Source organism: Taudactylus pleione, unplaced genomic scaffold (assembly GCF_031769625.1).
Source record: "Taudactylus pleione unplaced genomic scaffold, aTauple2 ptg000154l, whole genome shotgun sequence".
Taxonomy (NCBI): domain Eukaryota; kingdom Metazoa; phylum Chordata; class Amphibia; order Anura; family Myobatrachidae; genus Taudactylus; species Taudactylus pleione.
The window spans coordinates 20,972,594-20,987,220 of NW_028284556.1; the positions used below are offsets into that span (position 1 = coordinate 20,972,594).

The 14,627-nt window shown below is 43.2% G+C and overlaps 1 protein-coding gene across 1 annotated transcript in view; it reads right to left on the reverse strand.

Annotated features, from left to right (window-relative positions):
* LOC148521939 (sulfotransferase 6B1-like) overlaps nucleotides 1–8,785 on the reverse strand; it is a 45,901-nt gene extending 37,116 nt beyond the window's left edge. The window contains exon 1 of the mRNA XM_088474503.1: nucleotides 8,563–8,785. Within this exon, the coding sequence (XP_088330629.1) occupies nucleotides 8,563–8,785 (223 nt within the window). The remainder of the gene's footprint in view (nucleotides 1–8,562) is intronic.
* Between the last annotated feature and the right edge of the window lie 5,842 nt (nucleotides 8,786–14,627).

The window sequence follows — 14,627 nt, forward strand, 5'->3', positions numbered from 1 at the left end:
CGGAAAATGCGGCGCGCACGTCATTGACACCGCCGAGAGCCCCCGCCGGAGCCGCAGGCAAAGCAGGTGTGCAAGGGGACCCCAGCGGCGCCAAAGGAGACGCGACGCTGACCGGAGAGAGGGTGAGCGGACAGGGATGCGCAGACCCGTCGCGCGCTGGAGAAGCAGGGGCCGCGATGCTGCCAGAAGAGCTGGCGCCAGGGCGAGGTGGGGATGTAGGCGCGCCAGCTGCAGAAGCACGCGGGGAAAGAGTGCAGGCAGAGGAGGGAGCGGACCCAGCAGCCGCTGGGGGGGCGATGACAAGGGGGGCAGAGCCGCTCGGGGTGGATGAATGAAACTGGGAAGGGGAGGTTGGGGGAGATAAGCGGGCGGGAACAGAGCGCAGACGGCACGAAAATTCAGCCAGCCGGCGGGGAGGGGGGGCATCGCGACGAGGACGAGACATGGTGAAAAAAGACAGTGGTAACAAAGTAAATAGGATAAATATGCCAGAGATACTCAGCCTTTCCGAAATTCCACTGCAAAAGAGGCTGAGCTGCCCTCTAACCCTTCCTTATATATCCACCATTTAACTCCTCCTATCCCTCTGCCTATAGGATGATCTGGCCACCTGACACAAACCCTTCACTCAGCCAACCAGGCTGTCATATACAAAAACACCTTGCAGAAACCATCAATCTTATCTATCCTCAATCCTATACAGATTTCGTCTACCAAAACATTTGACTCTGAAGGGGATTGTTATATTTTGAAACAGAAAGGATTGTGGGTAGACTATTCATTTTGCTAGTGTTTTTTTCTCTCGAACAATTAACTAAATAAATGAAAATAAATAAAAATTAAATTATGTTGAATTAAATTAAAAGGAACATACATCGGGCCTGATTCAGATGTGGATGCAAATGTCATCGCAGCTGCGATCTCTCTCGGATCACAATAGTGAAAATATGCTAATGACTCACTGTCCTTTTTTTAGAGATGCCCACTAACAGCAATTTACATTTGCCAGAAACATTGTAGGCAGTTCTGGTGGCCATGAGCCTTTTAAATAAAGCCCCCCATACATCAGCAATCGATTTGGGCAATTATGCATTTTGCAGATGATTGTGTACAAAAAATTGCAATGTATGGGGTTTACAGATCGCGGATTCCAACCAAAAGGTGATTGGAGTTGGTGAATCAGGTTGTCCAACATGTTGGCTTTCACAGACAAATTTGGGCTGTAGATTGCTAGTGTATGACAGCGATCAGCTGATTTACAGACCATAACTTGTAAAGTGATGAGCCTTTAAAGATTTGCAGACCTGTCTTTCCTGAAAATGACATGCAAATCATGGAAAATATCTGTAATGTATGGGCGCAGATTGGGGGATTGGGGAATCTTCAAATTGGGGAAAATCACAGGATCTTTGAATCTTTTTTTGTGATTGCTGATGTATGGACCATTAGGTCTAAGCTGTCGCAGACATAGTGGGTCTCCAGACAAGCAGAAAGGCTCTCCTGCTGCCAGCAAGAATATGGACGCACAGAAAACGGTGTTTAAATGGTCCGACATGCCTGCCTTTTTCTAACCATTTCCTGTTACCTCCCCCAAATGCTGACTACCTGTCACTTACTTTGTGAAGAAATCCTCACTACAATCGTAATTAAATTCAATCAATGCACGTGCGCAGAAAACTAAGATGAAGTTCCAAAAATTTCTGTTCACAAGGCTGAATAAAGACAGTGGTAAATGTAATATAGCTCTACCTTTTTATTTATAATGATCCAGGGTAAGGCAAAGGTCAAGAACAAAACAGTAATTTATAGCTGCAGTTGAATACATTGCTAGATGATAGAGGAATATTATTTCATCAGGGGAATGAAAATCCTAATCACTTAATCTAATGACTAAATTGCAGGGGCAAAATCGGTACTCAGGAACCCCCCTGCATGCACCACTGTTACTGACAAGCTCTCTATTAATATATGAATATGCATATTTGATTTCTTTATTAGTGTGTTGACTATACTACAATATATCTTATCCTATTCTTCTGTATTGTACATATAAGGGTTGTTCAATAAGTACGGTAACAAGACCTCTCACGTGTGTAATGTTTTCTATTTCAGTCTAATTTCCCCCTCAGGCTCATTAGATTGCACCTCATATAAGTCATACTGTCCCATCATCAATTGTAAATTGGCGGGGCTGGCGGACACATGGTTAAACATTGAGGTACGTCAACCTGTCGAGGTGTATGGTGATTACGTCATGTCACGAAAACAGGTTTGGGTTTGGTGCCTTTGACGGCAGGACAGGCATTCAAGATGAGCAGTGATCCGTCTGACCAAGCACGTCCACCATAGATAATAATTTGTGCCACATTGAAGGATTTTGAAAGACATTACTTTTGGATGTGAACTATAATAGTGCCTTTTTGGATACTATTTGTTTGTTCTGTACCTTTATTCTGGAGATTGGTGAAGGCTTCACAGTATATGCAGCTGATATTGTGTTTTTTGCGCAAATGTATACATTGTTATCTTTTTCTACATTGAAGGTCTGATTCAGGAGGACAGACACATTTGAGTTAGTGATATTGCTGACGAACTAAACATTTCATTGGGCACTGTGCACAACATCGTTCATGAGCAACAAGATTACAGGAAAAAGTGTTCATGTTTGGTACCGAAGCAACTCACAGAAGTTCACAAAACCAGTAGGATGGGATGTCTTTGGTAACTTGAGGCAGTACCATAAGGAGGGAGTGCAGTTTCTCCAGCATATTGTTACAGGTGATGAAACGTGGGTGCATCATGTGACGGCAGACATGAGGCAATCATTCTTGACATGGAAACAAGTATTGTTCCTACCTTCAAAGAAGTTCAGAACAACTTAATCAGCAAAGAAGGTCATGGCCACCATGTTTTTGGACCACAAGGGTATTCTTCTTGTTGATTTCCTCACAAGGGAGATACTGTGAATGCTGCCTGCTATTGTAACACATTGAGCCATTTAGGGCAACGACCTGGTATGCTGCAAACAGGTGTCGCGTTGCTGCACGATAATGCCAGGCCACACTCAGCCAACCACTCACGGGAGTTGTTACGGCACTACCATTGGCAGGCACTATCCCCCATACAGCCCTGACCTGGTACAGTGTTATTTCCATCTCTTTGAACCATTGAAGAAGCCCTAGGGTGGAAAGCGATTCGCAACCAACAGTGAAGTTCAGCAAGCCATCATGTCCTGACTTCAGGTGCTTGACACTGACTTCTTCAATGGCGGGATAGATTATACGTACAGTATATGTACGAATTGAATAAATTTACGCAATGAGAGGTCTTATTACCTTATTTATTGACCACCCTCGTATAAACATGTGGAAGTTTGTTTGGATGTTTTGTTTTTTTGCTTGAGTAATTATATTGGGAGTGTCCAATGCACTGTGTCCGAGAAGCCTTATTCATTATTTTGATACAAGGCCAATTTCCTTGTGTTGTTGCACAATACTAACTGAATGTTATCAAAATGTTATTGCACTAGAGGCGCTCTTTTTTTATATTACATATAGTAACCCATAAATCATAAAAACAGGTGAAACAACCTAATATAAAACAGTAAAGAGTAAATTTACTAAGAATTTTATCTGGCAGGGACACGGGAGAGTTTTGTCAGCTGAAATACTCAAATTTACCAAGAACCGTGTTTTGCTGAATCGTGTTTTCTGATGGTGTGTGAGATTGTGTTTTCTCCCCATGTTCCCGCAGCCAAACATACCCGAACATGCATGCTGTATGGCTGTGCGGGACATCATGCTGGAGAGGTAGTACTTCACGGAGGAGGAGTGGTGGCCAGAGTCTGTCGGTAGGTTCAGTGTAGGGATGGACATCGTAATTCGATGGTTACTAACCAGCAATGTTTTTGTTCTGATGGTAGTGTTTTTACAATTTGATGGTGGCGGTCCTATGTTTGCCACCATGAAATGGAACTCATTCAATGGTGTTCTGGTGGTTGTTTGTTTGTTTTTAAATTCCTGATAGCTTGCTTCCCCTGGCCCCTTCCTGGCTACTGTGTCTGCATCAGGGTATCTTCATGGGTTTGTTAGAGGCTGTCTCTCATCTATGTCTGCCTCAGTTCCTGACTCCCTCCCCTCTCGAGGCTGCTGCTTAGCAACCTTTAGTTTTCTGGTTGTTCTGCCCACATACTGTTGCCCGCATGGGCATTCGGCGAGATAATCACTTTTTCAGTGTTGCAGGAAATATGTTCCAAATGGCCTTGAAGGGCCGAACATACAACAGCACAGAGGTCTACCATCTCTACTATCAGTGGGGTAAGGAATCCTGTGACAATATTTGCTCTGCTGGTGAACTTACTATATTCCTATGACAGGATTCACTGTGTCGGCTGCATTGAGACTAATTTCCTAGAACTGAGGGTCTCCGTAGTAGATATTACAAGTGAGCTTTTCAACTATATATGCAAATCATTATTACTCTTTTTGGCACACATTGGAGTATATTAGAGAGTGACTTTTATTACCCAGTATACCGTATCAACGGTGATTGCCGCATATTTCTCTTATACTACCTATGAAAATGTATTATTTTAAGCGAGTCTAAGAATTATTTTTAATACAAGCAAGGCCTGTTTTTAATGATTGTGCATTATTATGCATATGTAGTTTTGTATGATTGCATGTTACTATTTTATTGAACATGTTATGTGTCAGTGTGTGTATAAGTGCCACGTACAGTATATTTGTAATTTATCTATTTCTATAGAGGATTGGCATACCTCTCCTAAGTGTGCTGCTATTATAACACCCTGTTAATTAACCTGTCTGGCGCCTCGATTATATTCATATTTCGGGTTAAGTGTCTGGAATCTAATCTGCGGTAATCCCCAGAGGGTGCACTGAAGGTGAAATTTTCCTTGCATCTCCTGGCTGTGTAAGGAAAAATGCATGTGCACACTGGGCCTTACCACGTGGCTGAGCCGCAGTAATTGAATAGCCGTAAGCCGTACAGGTAATTAAATCTGCCTGATAGTGTATATTTATTCTTTGACTAACTTGCTGTAAAGTATATTGATTGAACAACCAAAAGGTTGCAACAAACAAGATATGAACACTAAAGGCACATAAGGTTTATTAAGGTCTAATACTGACACAAGTGAAATATACCAGCACTTTAAACGAATGTAAAATCGTAATAATAGGATCCTAAACTGCTTATATGTTGACCAGTTACATATTTAATTACATATTGGATTTATAATATCGATTCTATGTTTTTTTTCTCTTTATATTTTAATGACAATTATAATTTTACAACTCTTCTTGAAGTATTTGTATCTTGTATTGTTAATGTATATCTTTTGGGGTGTCATTTTAATTTGCTAGTCTATTACATTAATGAGATTACCTATTTATACCTGGAATGTTTTAGCTTTGAAAAGCCTGTGTGAGAAGCAGGGGCGTTTTAAGAGAGGAGGGGGCCCGTTTGCAGCTTCCGTTTGGGCCCCATCCTCTCTGTCAGCAGCTCAGCAGCACTAAGCACTTTCTGATTCTGGCTTCATGCCAGAAAATACTGTGCATGCGCGGGAGAATGGCACCTGCGTCTACTTTCCTGGGGACATCTTTTCTGCGCATACGCAGATCACTGGGAAAATGGGCGCCGCAATTTTCTCAGTGAGTGTTTGCTGATTAGGCGCTGTGGAGCAGCGCTTCGGGAATTGGCGGAGAGTTAGGTATAATTACCTATGGGTGCAGGGTGTGCGGTGTGGGGGCGCCTGGACCCAGGGGCCCGTGTGCACCTCACACCTTACACCCATTATAAAGACGCCTATGGTGAGAAGACATCACCAATAATGAAAACAGTAATAAGATAACAAACAGGCTGACTGTTATCTGAATAGTGGTGAACACTCTTTTCTGTTCTTGGACCTCTCCTTTTCTCCCTATATACGTCCTCTTTAGGTGAACTCATAAACTCTTTTCACCTCCAATATCATCTCTATGCTGATGATACTCAAATTTACCTTTCCACCCCTGAGCTCTCCCCCTCGCTTCTTACCGGTATCTCCAACTGTCTCTCTGCTGTCTCTTCATGGATGTCCCAGCGCTTTCTTAAACTTAACATGTCTAAGACTGAGCTAATCATCTTCCCACCCTCTTCCACTACCTCACTTCCCACAATTTAATTATCTATTGATGGCACAACTATCTCCTCTAGCCCCAAAGTGTGCTGTCTTGGAGTTATCCTAGACTCCTCCTTCTCCTTTACACCACTCATTCAGCACCTCTCACAGCCCTGCCGTTTCCACCTAAAAAATATCTCCAGGATTAGACCCTTCCTCACCCAGGATGCCACTAAAACCCTCATCCACTCGCTGGTCATCTCCAGATTGGACTACTGTAACGTTCTCCTAGCTGGCCTCACAGTCTCCCACCTCTCTCCACTACAATCGGTCCTCAATGCTACTGCTCGGCTCATCTTCCTCTCCAGACGTTCTACATCTGCTTCCCCTCTCCTTCAAGCCCTACACTGGCTTCCCTTCCTCTTCAGATGCCAATTCAAGGTTCTTACACTCGCCTACAAAGCCCTAACCAAATCCTCTCCCATATACATTTCAGATTTTCTCTCCCTTCACACTCCCGCCCGCCCACTTCGCTCAACAAATGCATGCCGCCTCTCTTGCAAACTGATTACTTCCTCCCACTCCCGCATCCAAGATTTTGCCCCTGCTGCTCCCTACCTTTGGAACTCTCTCCCTCTCCCTATCAGACTCTCCACCTCTCTACAAATCTTCAAACGGGCTCTCAAGATCCACAAGGCCTTCCAGCTCTTATCCTAACCCACTTCATGTGCTTTCCTCCCTATCTTCCACTTCTGTGTCATGCCTGTCTGTCTGCCCCTTCCCTTTAGAATGTAAGCTCTCACGAGCAGGGACCTCTTCCCTCATTTGCTTCTCTTTACATTTTCTTCTACTCCTTACTCCCCATAAGGGCACCTAACATGTGACTGTCAACTCCCGGCTGCTTATTGTGAGTGCTTTAATCACTATTGCAGCAATGTATATAAATTGTGCCCTTGTCCTGCACTGTAATGTACTGTAAGTTACTTGTTTCTTGTTCACTTATTAGTTTTATGCACTATGTAAGGTGCTGCGGAACACTTGTGGCGCCATATAAATAAAGGATAATAATAATAATAACCGCCTTATACATGCAATTTATACTGCTTTAGTGCTAAATCTCCCTCTATAAATTCACTGGGAGTTCTGTTCAGCACTCACCACTTTATCTATATCTATACTTCTATAAAAAAACTAAAGTAAAAGTAATTGACATTAAAATATAAATGTAAAATATAAAGGTAAAAGGACAATAGAATTGGTATCATAAACCATATCATAAACATACATATTCACACACAGTTTATGAAAAAAATTGTATTTCAAGTAGTATTACTGTTTTGGATCTAGCAGATCATTTTTCAAACTATACAAACACACGGCTTTAATGCTTGCATAGCTGCAAATCGTAGCTCTTTAAAGCAAATAGACTAATTGTTTATGCAGCAATACGTCTTGGAGTGCTGTTTTTCCACTGCTCCTTATTTAAAAGTTTTTTCTGATGCCTGGTTTATACATATTTACATTTATATCATTCAAAAGGTATATTAACTATGCGCCTCTATACATATGTGCAGCAACTCATGAACTTCAAAACAGAGCACAAAAAAAAAACTCTCACAAAAGTAATATGAATCAAAAGAATATGTGAAATCAACAACGCTAACAATGTCTCATAAAGGCTATACAAGGGGCTATAATATGTGGTCTGTAGATAACTAGAACTATCAGGGTGGAGATCACTTGTTCCACGTAGGGAAAACTTTTTCTACTTCTTCCTGTTCTTTTGCCTGTATCAACTGGAATCACACTTACATAATAATTCTAACTGGTCTGCACATCGAGCTATCTTTCACTTCTGAAAGTCAGGATGGCATGACACTTTCTCCTATTAAAAAGACACTTACATTCACGTCCTGTCTCACATTCGCTTCTGGGTATCTTTCAATCCCCGTCCTGGTATTTAAACGATTCCACAGACGTCTTAGTAAAAAATTTATCCAAAAGCAATTAAATCTCTATAGATAGGAGAAATATTCCAAAAAGGAGAGTGAACTCTCCGAAACGCATTGAAGTGCTGCCATAGTGGAGACGACACATCCCAGCCCAGACTGACTGAGCCGCCTGAAGTGGGGATACAGCCGCGAGCCATCCCACGGGGAGCAGAGCAGGATTTCCACCCAGCCTTTTTGGGACTCTGGTTGATGTTCCTCTGATGAACTTTTATTGAACTCTTTTATGTGGACTTTTATATTGGAATTTTTCTCCTATCTATGGAGATTTAATTGCTTTTGAATCCATTTTTACTAAGACATCTGTGGAATCGTTTAAATACCGGGACAGGGACTGAAAGATACCCTGAAGTGAATATGACACTGCTCTTTTAATACTTGCTAATACTTTTAATACACTTAGCAACTGTAACTGTTTCCCCCACTTACCACATTTGGGATAGGTTACAATCAGCACATCATCTTCTCTGGCTTCAAAAGACTCTAGTGCTTGCAATGTGGCCTCACTACTGAGTCCAACGGGGTACGGAATTCCCTTATAATGAAATGTCAGTTCCTCTTGAGTCTTCTTGCTGGCCTCCTCAGCCACTTTCATCATGTCTTCCAGGAATTTCTCCCGGGCAGATTTGTTTTGCCTTTCAGAGCCAGACATCTTCCTGCAGTGTAAGTAAAGAATGAACTAACAGAACTTTCACTATACCTTAATTTTTATATGAGGCTCAGTGAAGGGAGAGTTTAATGATTACACAAACACACACAGACACACGCACTCAGTGCTGCAGATTCCATGCACACATCCACTGGCGGAGAACTAACATCAAAGAGTGAGGTCTCGTCGCAAGCCCAATGGTAACCCACAGCTATGCGAGCGTCCATAAGGCCGCTCCACATTTAAATAGGACGGCCCTGATTCAGAGCGAGCGTTCTGCTCAGAGCGTTCAGCTCTGTGTGTTGTTGGAATAATCAAGGAGCAGCACACTGTTAACTCGCTCTCTGGTGCATGCGGCAGGACCTGGCTCCAGTCTTTAGCCATGCACCAGCAGAGGCCTTTATTTGGATGAGGTCAGCAATATCGCAATCTGGAGCTGATTCAGAGCTGCTCACTAGATGCGATCGCTCGCACGATGTGTATGCAAAGTGTGTAGGCAGTGCTATCTCACAGCAATGCATTTGCACGCCCAGTATTTCTTACAGACATCACATAGGCCCTCATTCAGAGGCTGTCGCAAGAAGCGATCGCTCTCTCTGAATGACGGCGGCCGCTTCTTTTTTTTAGTGCGGCCTCCTGGTCGCTAGCTATGCTGTGGGTTACCACCCACAGCTTAGCGACCGACCAGGTTGATGGTCGCGATGGTCATGACCATCGCGACCATCGGGTCTCGGCAACCGCAAGCCCCAGGGAGCTTCCTGCTCAGATCAAGCAGGAAGCTCCCCACTGACATCACTGCTGATGTCAGTGCGGCCACCCACAAAACGGCAGGCGTTCATTTGGGAACACCTCCGTTTGTGTAGCCACCCCCCCGCCCTGCCTAAAAAAACGGGGCGAGCTGACGATCAACATTGACAGCCGCCCCTTTTGTAGTGAGCTCCGGAGCGAAAGAGATTCTCTCTCGCTACGGGGCTTGCGCACCCGTGCGCAGGGCCTTAACATTGACCCGGTTGCGAGCGCTCAGCGCTTGCGACCGGGTCTGATTGAGGTCCATAGTGTATACAGACACCCACCAGTCTGTTTTAAGACGCCCACTTGTGCACGTCATGTCCAGGAAGTGTATGCAACCATCGATACATCGGATGCTATCGTAGCGCTTGAGGTTGATCATACCCTGCCGCAAGCACTGCGAGCACTTCAGTGTAAAAACAAGCCAGGTGACGTGTACTATGATGCTGTGTTATAATTATGCACACCTCTAAAACGCCGCTGAGATTCTCAGGCACATCTGCGTTTGCACCTCCACTCCCCCATTTTTAATGGCCAGCCCGTTACCACCTTCAAATGGCTTCTCCTGTTACACCCTCTGCTGGTCTGTGTATGCGCTGCGAGCGAATGCATTGTGAACTTTCGCTAAGGTATGCACATGTTCACTGTGATGCATACGCATGTGCACAATGCATACGCACTGCACACCATCATCAGCAGCGAGAGTATGCATCTTAGAGAGTGGGTCTTTATCAGGCCCTCTGTTCCTTTGATATATCTGCAATGTTCCAACCAGGTTCTTTGCAAATATCCGCACAGTGGCAACAGTTTTCTGCAGGAAAGTATTACATTTCTCTCTTTGTGTATATGAGCATAAGCTCTACTTCCAAATACATGTAAATGGCTGATGTTTGGCCTTTTACCAGTCCATGACTCTAATGGTGTCTTGTCTTTGTCTGCCACTATAGGTGATCCATTTTTGAGCTAAACAGCTGTTTGCACTGCTTCGACCCTAATCTTTTGACTTGCATAATTCAGCATAGCTCAAGTTCTTTCAACGATTGCCCTATTTGCTGTTTCATTCACACCACTTTGTTCTGGTCTATAGGCAAAAAGTTAGCTGATGCTGTATCAAATTTCTTTTAAGGTAGTTGGCTAGGTCTTTGTTCTTGTATTCCCCGCCATTATCAGATCTTAGTATCTTTTAGTTTCACACCTGTTTGGTTTTCTACGAAGCTCTTGTACTCTTTGAACTTGTCTATTACTTCAATTGTGTTTCTTAGAAAGTAAACATGTGTCATCCTTTTAGCATTATCGATGAGTGTCATAAAGTAACGTTTCCCACTCATGGATTCTACCTCCATTGTTCCACACGCATTTGTTTGCACTAATTCCAACTGCACTTGTACTATGGATGAAAACTTGGGAAAGGTGCAACATGTTTGTTTGCCCTTCACGCAGCTTTCACATGCTGGTCTTACAGGATTGTAAGACACCCCAGACACCATGCCATTTTGAATACTCATAACCTAGGTAGGTGTCCTATTCTCCTGTACCAAAGCTCAATTGTTTGGTTGGATTTAACAGCTACCATCGCACAATATCCCACTGTGTCTAGGATATAGAGTTGTTTTCTTATCGGTTTGCTGCGGCAATTACCGCCCCTCTTTGGTTGAACATAATGTACTGACCCTTTGCAAATTGGATTCTGCATCCTCTCCTCTCAAGTACACTAATGGCAATTAAAGTGGTTCCTAAGTCTGGCACAAATAGTACATCTTCAATGTCTGTGACAATTGCTTTGCCTTTAACTTTAAAGCATGTAGAAATTGTCCTGAGTTTTGTGGCATCCATGTACCAGCAGTCCTTATGGTGGCTTTCTGCTACATTCAAGGTTGAGTTAGATTGATGCACTTGATCTGCAGTCTGAGGCCTTATGTCCCACCTTGAGATATTTAAAACATCTATACTTAAGTTTTCTGGGCTGTGACCTAGACAGTAGAACATAATTTTTAGCATTTGTTTCTGTAGGTATGCACTCTAGAAACTGCAATAATTTAGCATGTACAGTTGTACTGTTGTGTAAGGTTTTGCAGCATCACCATTGCGACCACCTTGTCATCTACTAAAATGCCCACTGAATTCAATTGCTGAGAGATAACTTTTTGTCAATACATTCATTCTTGTTCTTGCATGCACTATATGCTTGTTGCATATAATGTATGCCTCATGTTAATTCTTCTCATTAGCCCTTCATCTTCATAAGTCACCTGCAGAGTCACTCTCATATCATGTGTGGTTGCTCTACTGTGGATGATGGAATATATGTATGATTCAACAGCTAGACGTATTGTCTCCATAACTTTTCTATTTCTTCTGAGCTTGGATTATCACCTGGATCATTAGTAACTTTCTATAGCTTTTCCTGTTTTAACTGCATCTCCATGGCAAACTTACATGTAGCATAATTCCTGCACCTGTCAAATTCTCAAAACTCATGCTGATTTCTGCACTGCACATTCTTCATAAAGGTGAATAACGGTCTGTCTGTACTCACTTGTATCCTCTTATTCAGGGTTACTGTGTCCTATTGATCTTTGTATCATCTTGTTCCACACCAAGGGTATCTGTACTTTTGGCAGCCAGAATCATGCAGGGTGATGGCCTTGGTTCAGATCCCACTTGTGCTAGGCTGAGCCTATGGCTGGACTCATAGTCTGTTAGCAGAGCATTGTACTGGATCCATAAACTATTAGCAGAATATAGCAGAGTGTGTCTGAGCATCTGACCTATTTGCTGAGCGAACCGGGTAGGGCATTGGGGTTCGTAACTTGATAGATGGTATGATGTAAATAAATATATGTAGTTACCACGTACAGTACACTGGGCCCTGGGTATACAGGATGTTAAGTGAGTTGGACACAGAGGTGTTGATGGCAAATAGTATTACCACCCAGAAACACCCAGTGAAATTGGCAAGTCCAAATTTTGCGGTAACCATCGGGATACATGCATGGTGCAATTCGGATGCATGATCAGACTGAAACCTTTGTCTGCTTGCGTACGGCATTGACATTACGTGTACCTCTGAACCAGGCCAGGGACTGATGTGAAAGGAGCATATTTATTAATCAATTCTGCCCTTAAACATGTGGAAACAGCAGTTTCCGCATATTTCAAGGGCAGAATTAAGTATCCCTGAAATGTACCAAAGAGGAAAGCACTAGATATCGGAGATATCTCCTGCTTTCAGACCACCGGCTACCACAGTCCCCATAATTTTCCATGCGGACTATATTTAATAAGATCCGCAAAGTAAATCTTTGTGGATCTTGCTTGCGTGGGCTAACACCATCTTCAGATGGCATTATACCATTCACTGCAATAGGTCAGCCCAGCAATCTTGCGATCCCTCTCTAGTGGGCTGCAGGAGATCCCAAAGTGCATTGCGGCTGTTACCACACTGCGCAAACACAGCTTGAAAGTGACGCATCCTCAGTAGCCGCGGGGAAGACCGAAGGTAGAAGTAAAGTGATTCACTTTACTTCTTCCTGATCACCGAGACATGCTCTTATCAGAGCCCGTGGCCCAGCAATTTAAATCGGTACATTCTAATGAATGAAGAAATCTTATTGCTGTTATATGCGACAATAAGGATATTTAATATTATGGGGCACACCGCAATTTATAATAAATATGCCCCTAAATACAGTATTCTCTGTAATCACTGTGGCATATGTGTATGATGTATAAATAATGTGTAATGTCACGTGTTTATGACGAAACGTGTTAGAAACAACCTTCCTGTGGGACCCGCTGCTCCTTGTTATTGAATTTCCAGTGTGGATCTTGGAATCTTTTGGATCAGTGCCTCCATGCACTAGAGAGAGGACAGTGCGAGCTCTGGACCTCACTCAGAGGCGCTCGCAAAATGCGAGCGCTCGCTCTGAATGAGGGTGGCCGCATCTATTTTCCGGCCCTGCCTCCGGGCCGCTTGCTAGGCTGTGGGTGACCACCCACAGCTTTAGCGAGTGGCCAGGTTGATGGTCGCAATGGTCAAGACCATCGCGACCATCAAGGCTTGCGACGAGACCCTTGTGGTAGGGTCTCCTCTGCCGCAAGCCCCAGTGAGCTTTCGGCTCTTTTACAGCCGGAAGCTCACCACTGACATCACGAGTGATGTCAGTGGGGCCGCCCCAAACGGCAGGCGTTCCGTCGGGAACCTTCAAACCGGTGCGAGCTGTCGATCACCATAGACAGCCGCCCCTTTTGTAGTAAGCCCCAGAGCGAGATAATTTCTCTCTCGCTCAGGGGCTTGCACACGCGCAGTGTAGCTGCTGCGCGAGCGCAGGGCCTCTACATCGACCTGCTTGCGAGCGCATCGGCGCTTGCGAGTGGGTCTGAATGAGACCCTCTGTCTTTTCACATCAATTATCTCCCAGCTGCGAAAAGCGTTTTATCTGCCTATTTCAACATAAACTGGGCAATCACTTAACAGCATTGTGGTTACAAGTAGGAGCATTTTGTACAATTATCTTCTATTGAGCATTAAGGAAAATATTTTTAGGTGACAGACATGTTGGGACCAGCAGTTACAATTGGGATACAAGTGAGATTGCTCGTTTTCATGAGATTATTATTTCTCCTACTGTAAAGTCAGGTTCCCAAGTCACCTTAATTTTGCCTCATTGGATTTATGACTGTCCACTGAACAGTAAAACAGTGATAGTATCACTAGCATACATAAAGAATGTGATATACGCAGTTTTTTAAAACACTTATTTATATGCTTTGTCATGAACACTAACTATCTATGTTACATTACTGAGGAATTACCTTTATAATCTATGCAAGTATGGTTTAGATTTATTTCTTTTTATATCCATCTATACATTTGCATAACAACTTTGCATTAACTCTGTTACCATATGATACATTTTTGCTATTTATACACATCACTCTTAGGTTAATATATAAGCTTGTTGTGGATTTATTGCAACATTAGTTGATTTTTCATTGTATGTTTCTATATTATATATTAAAAATACTTTATAATTGCAATCCTGGAACCATCTAT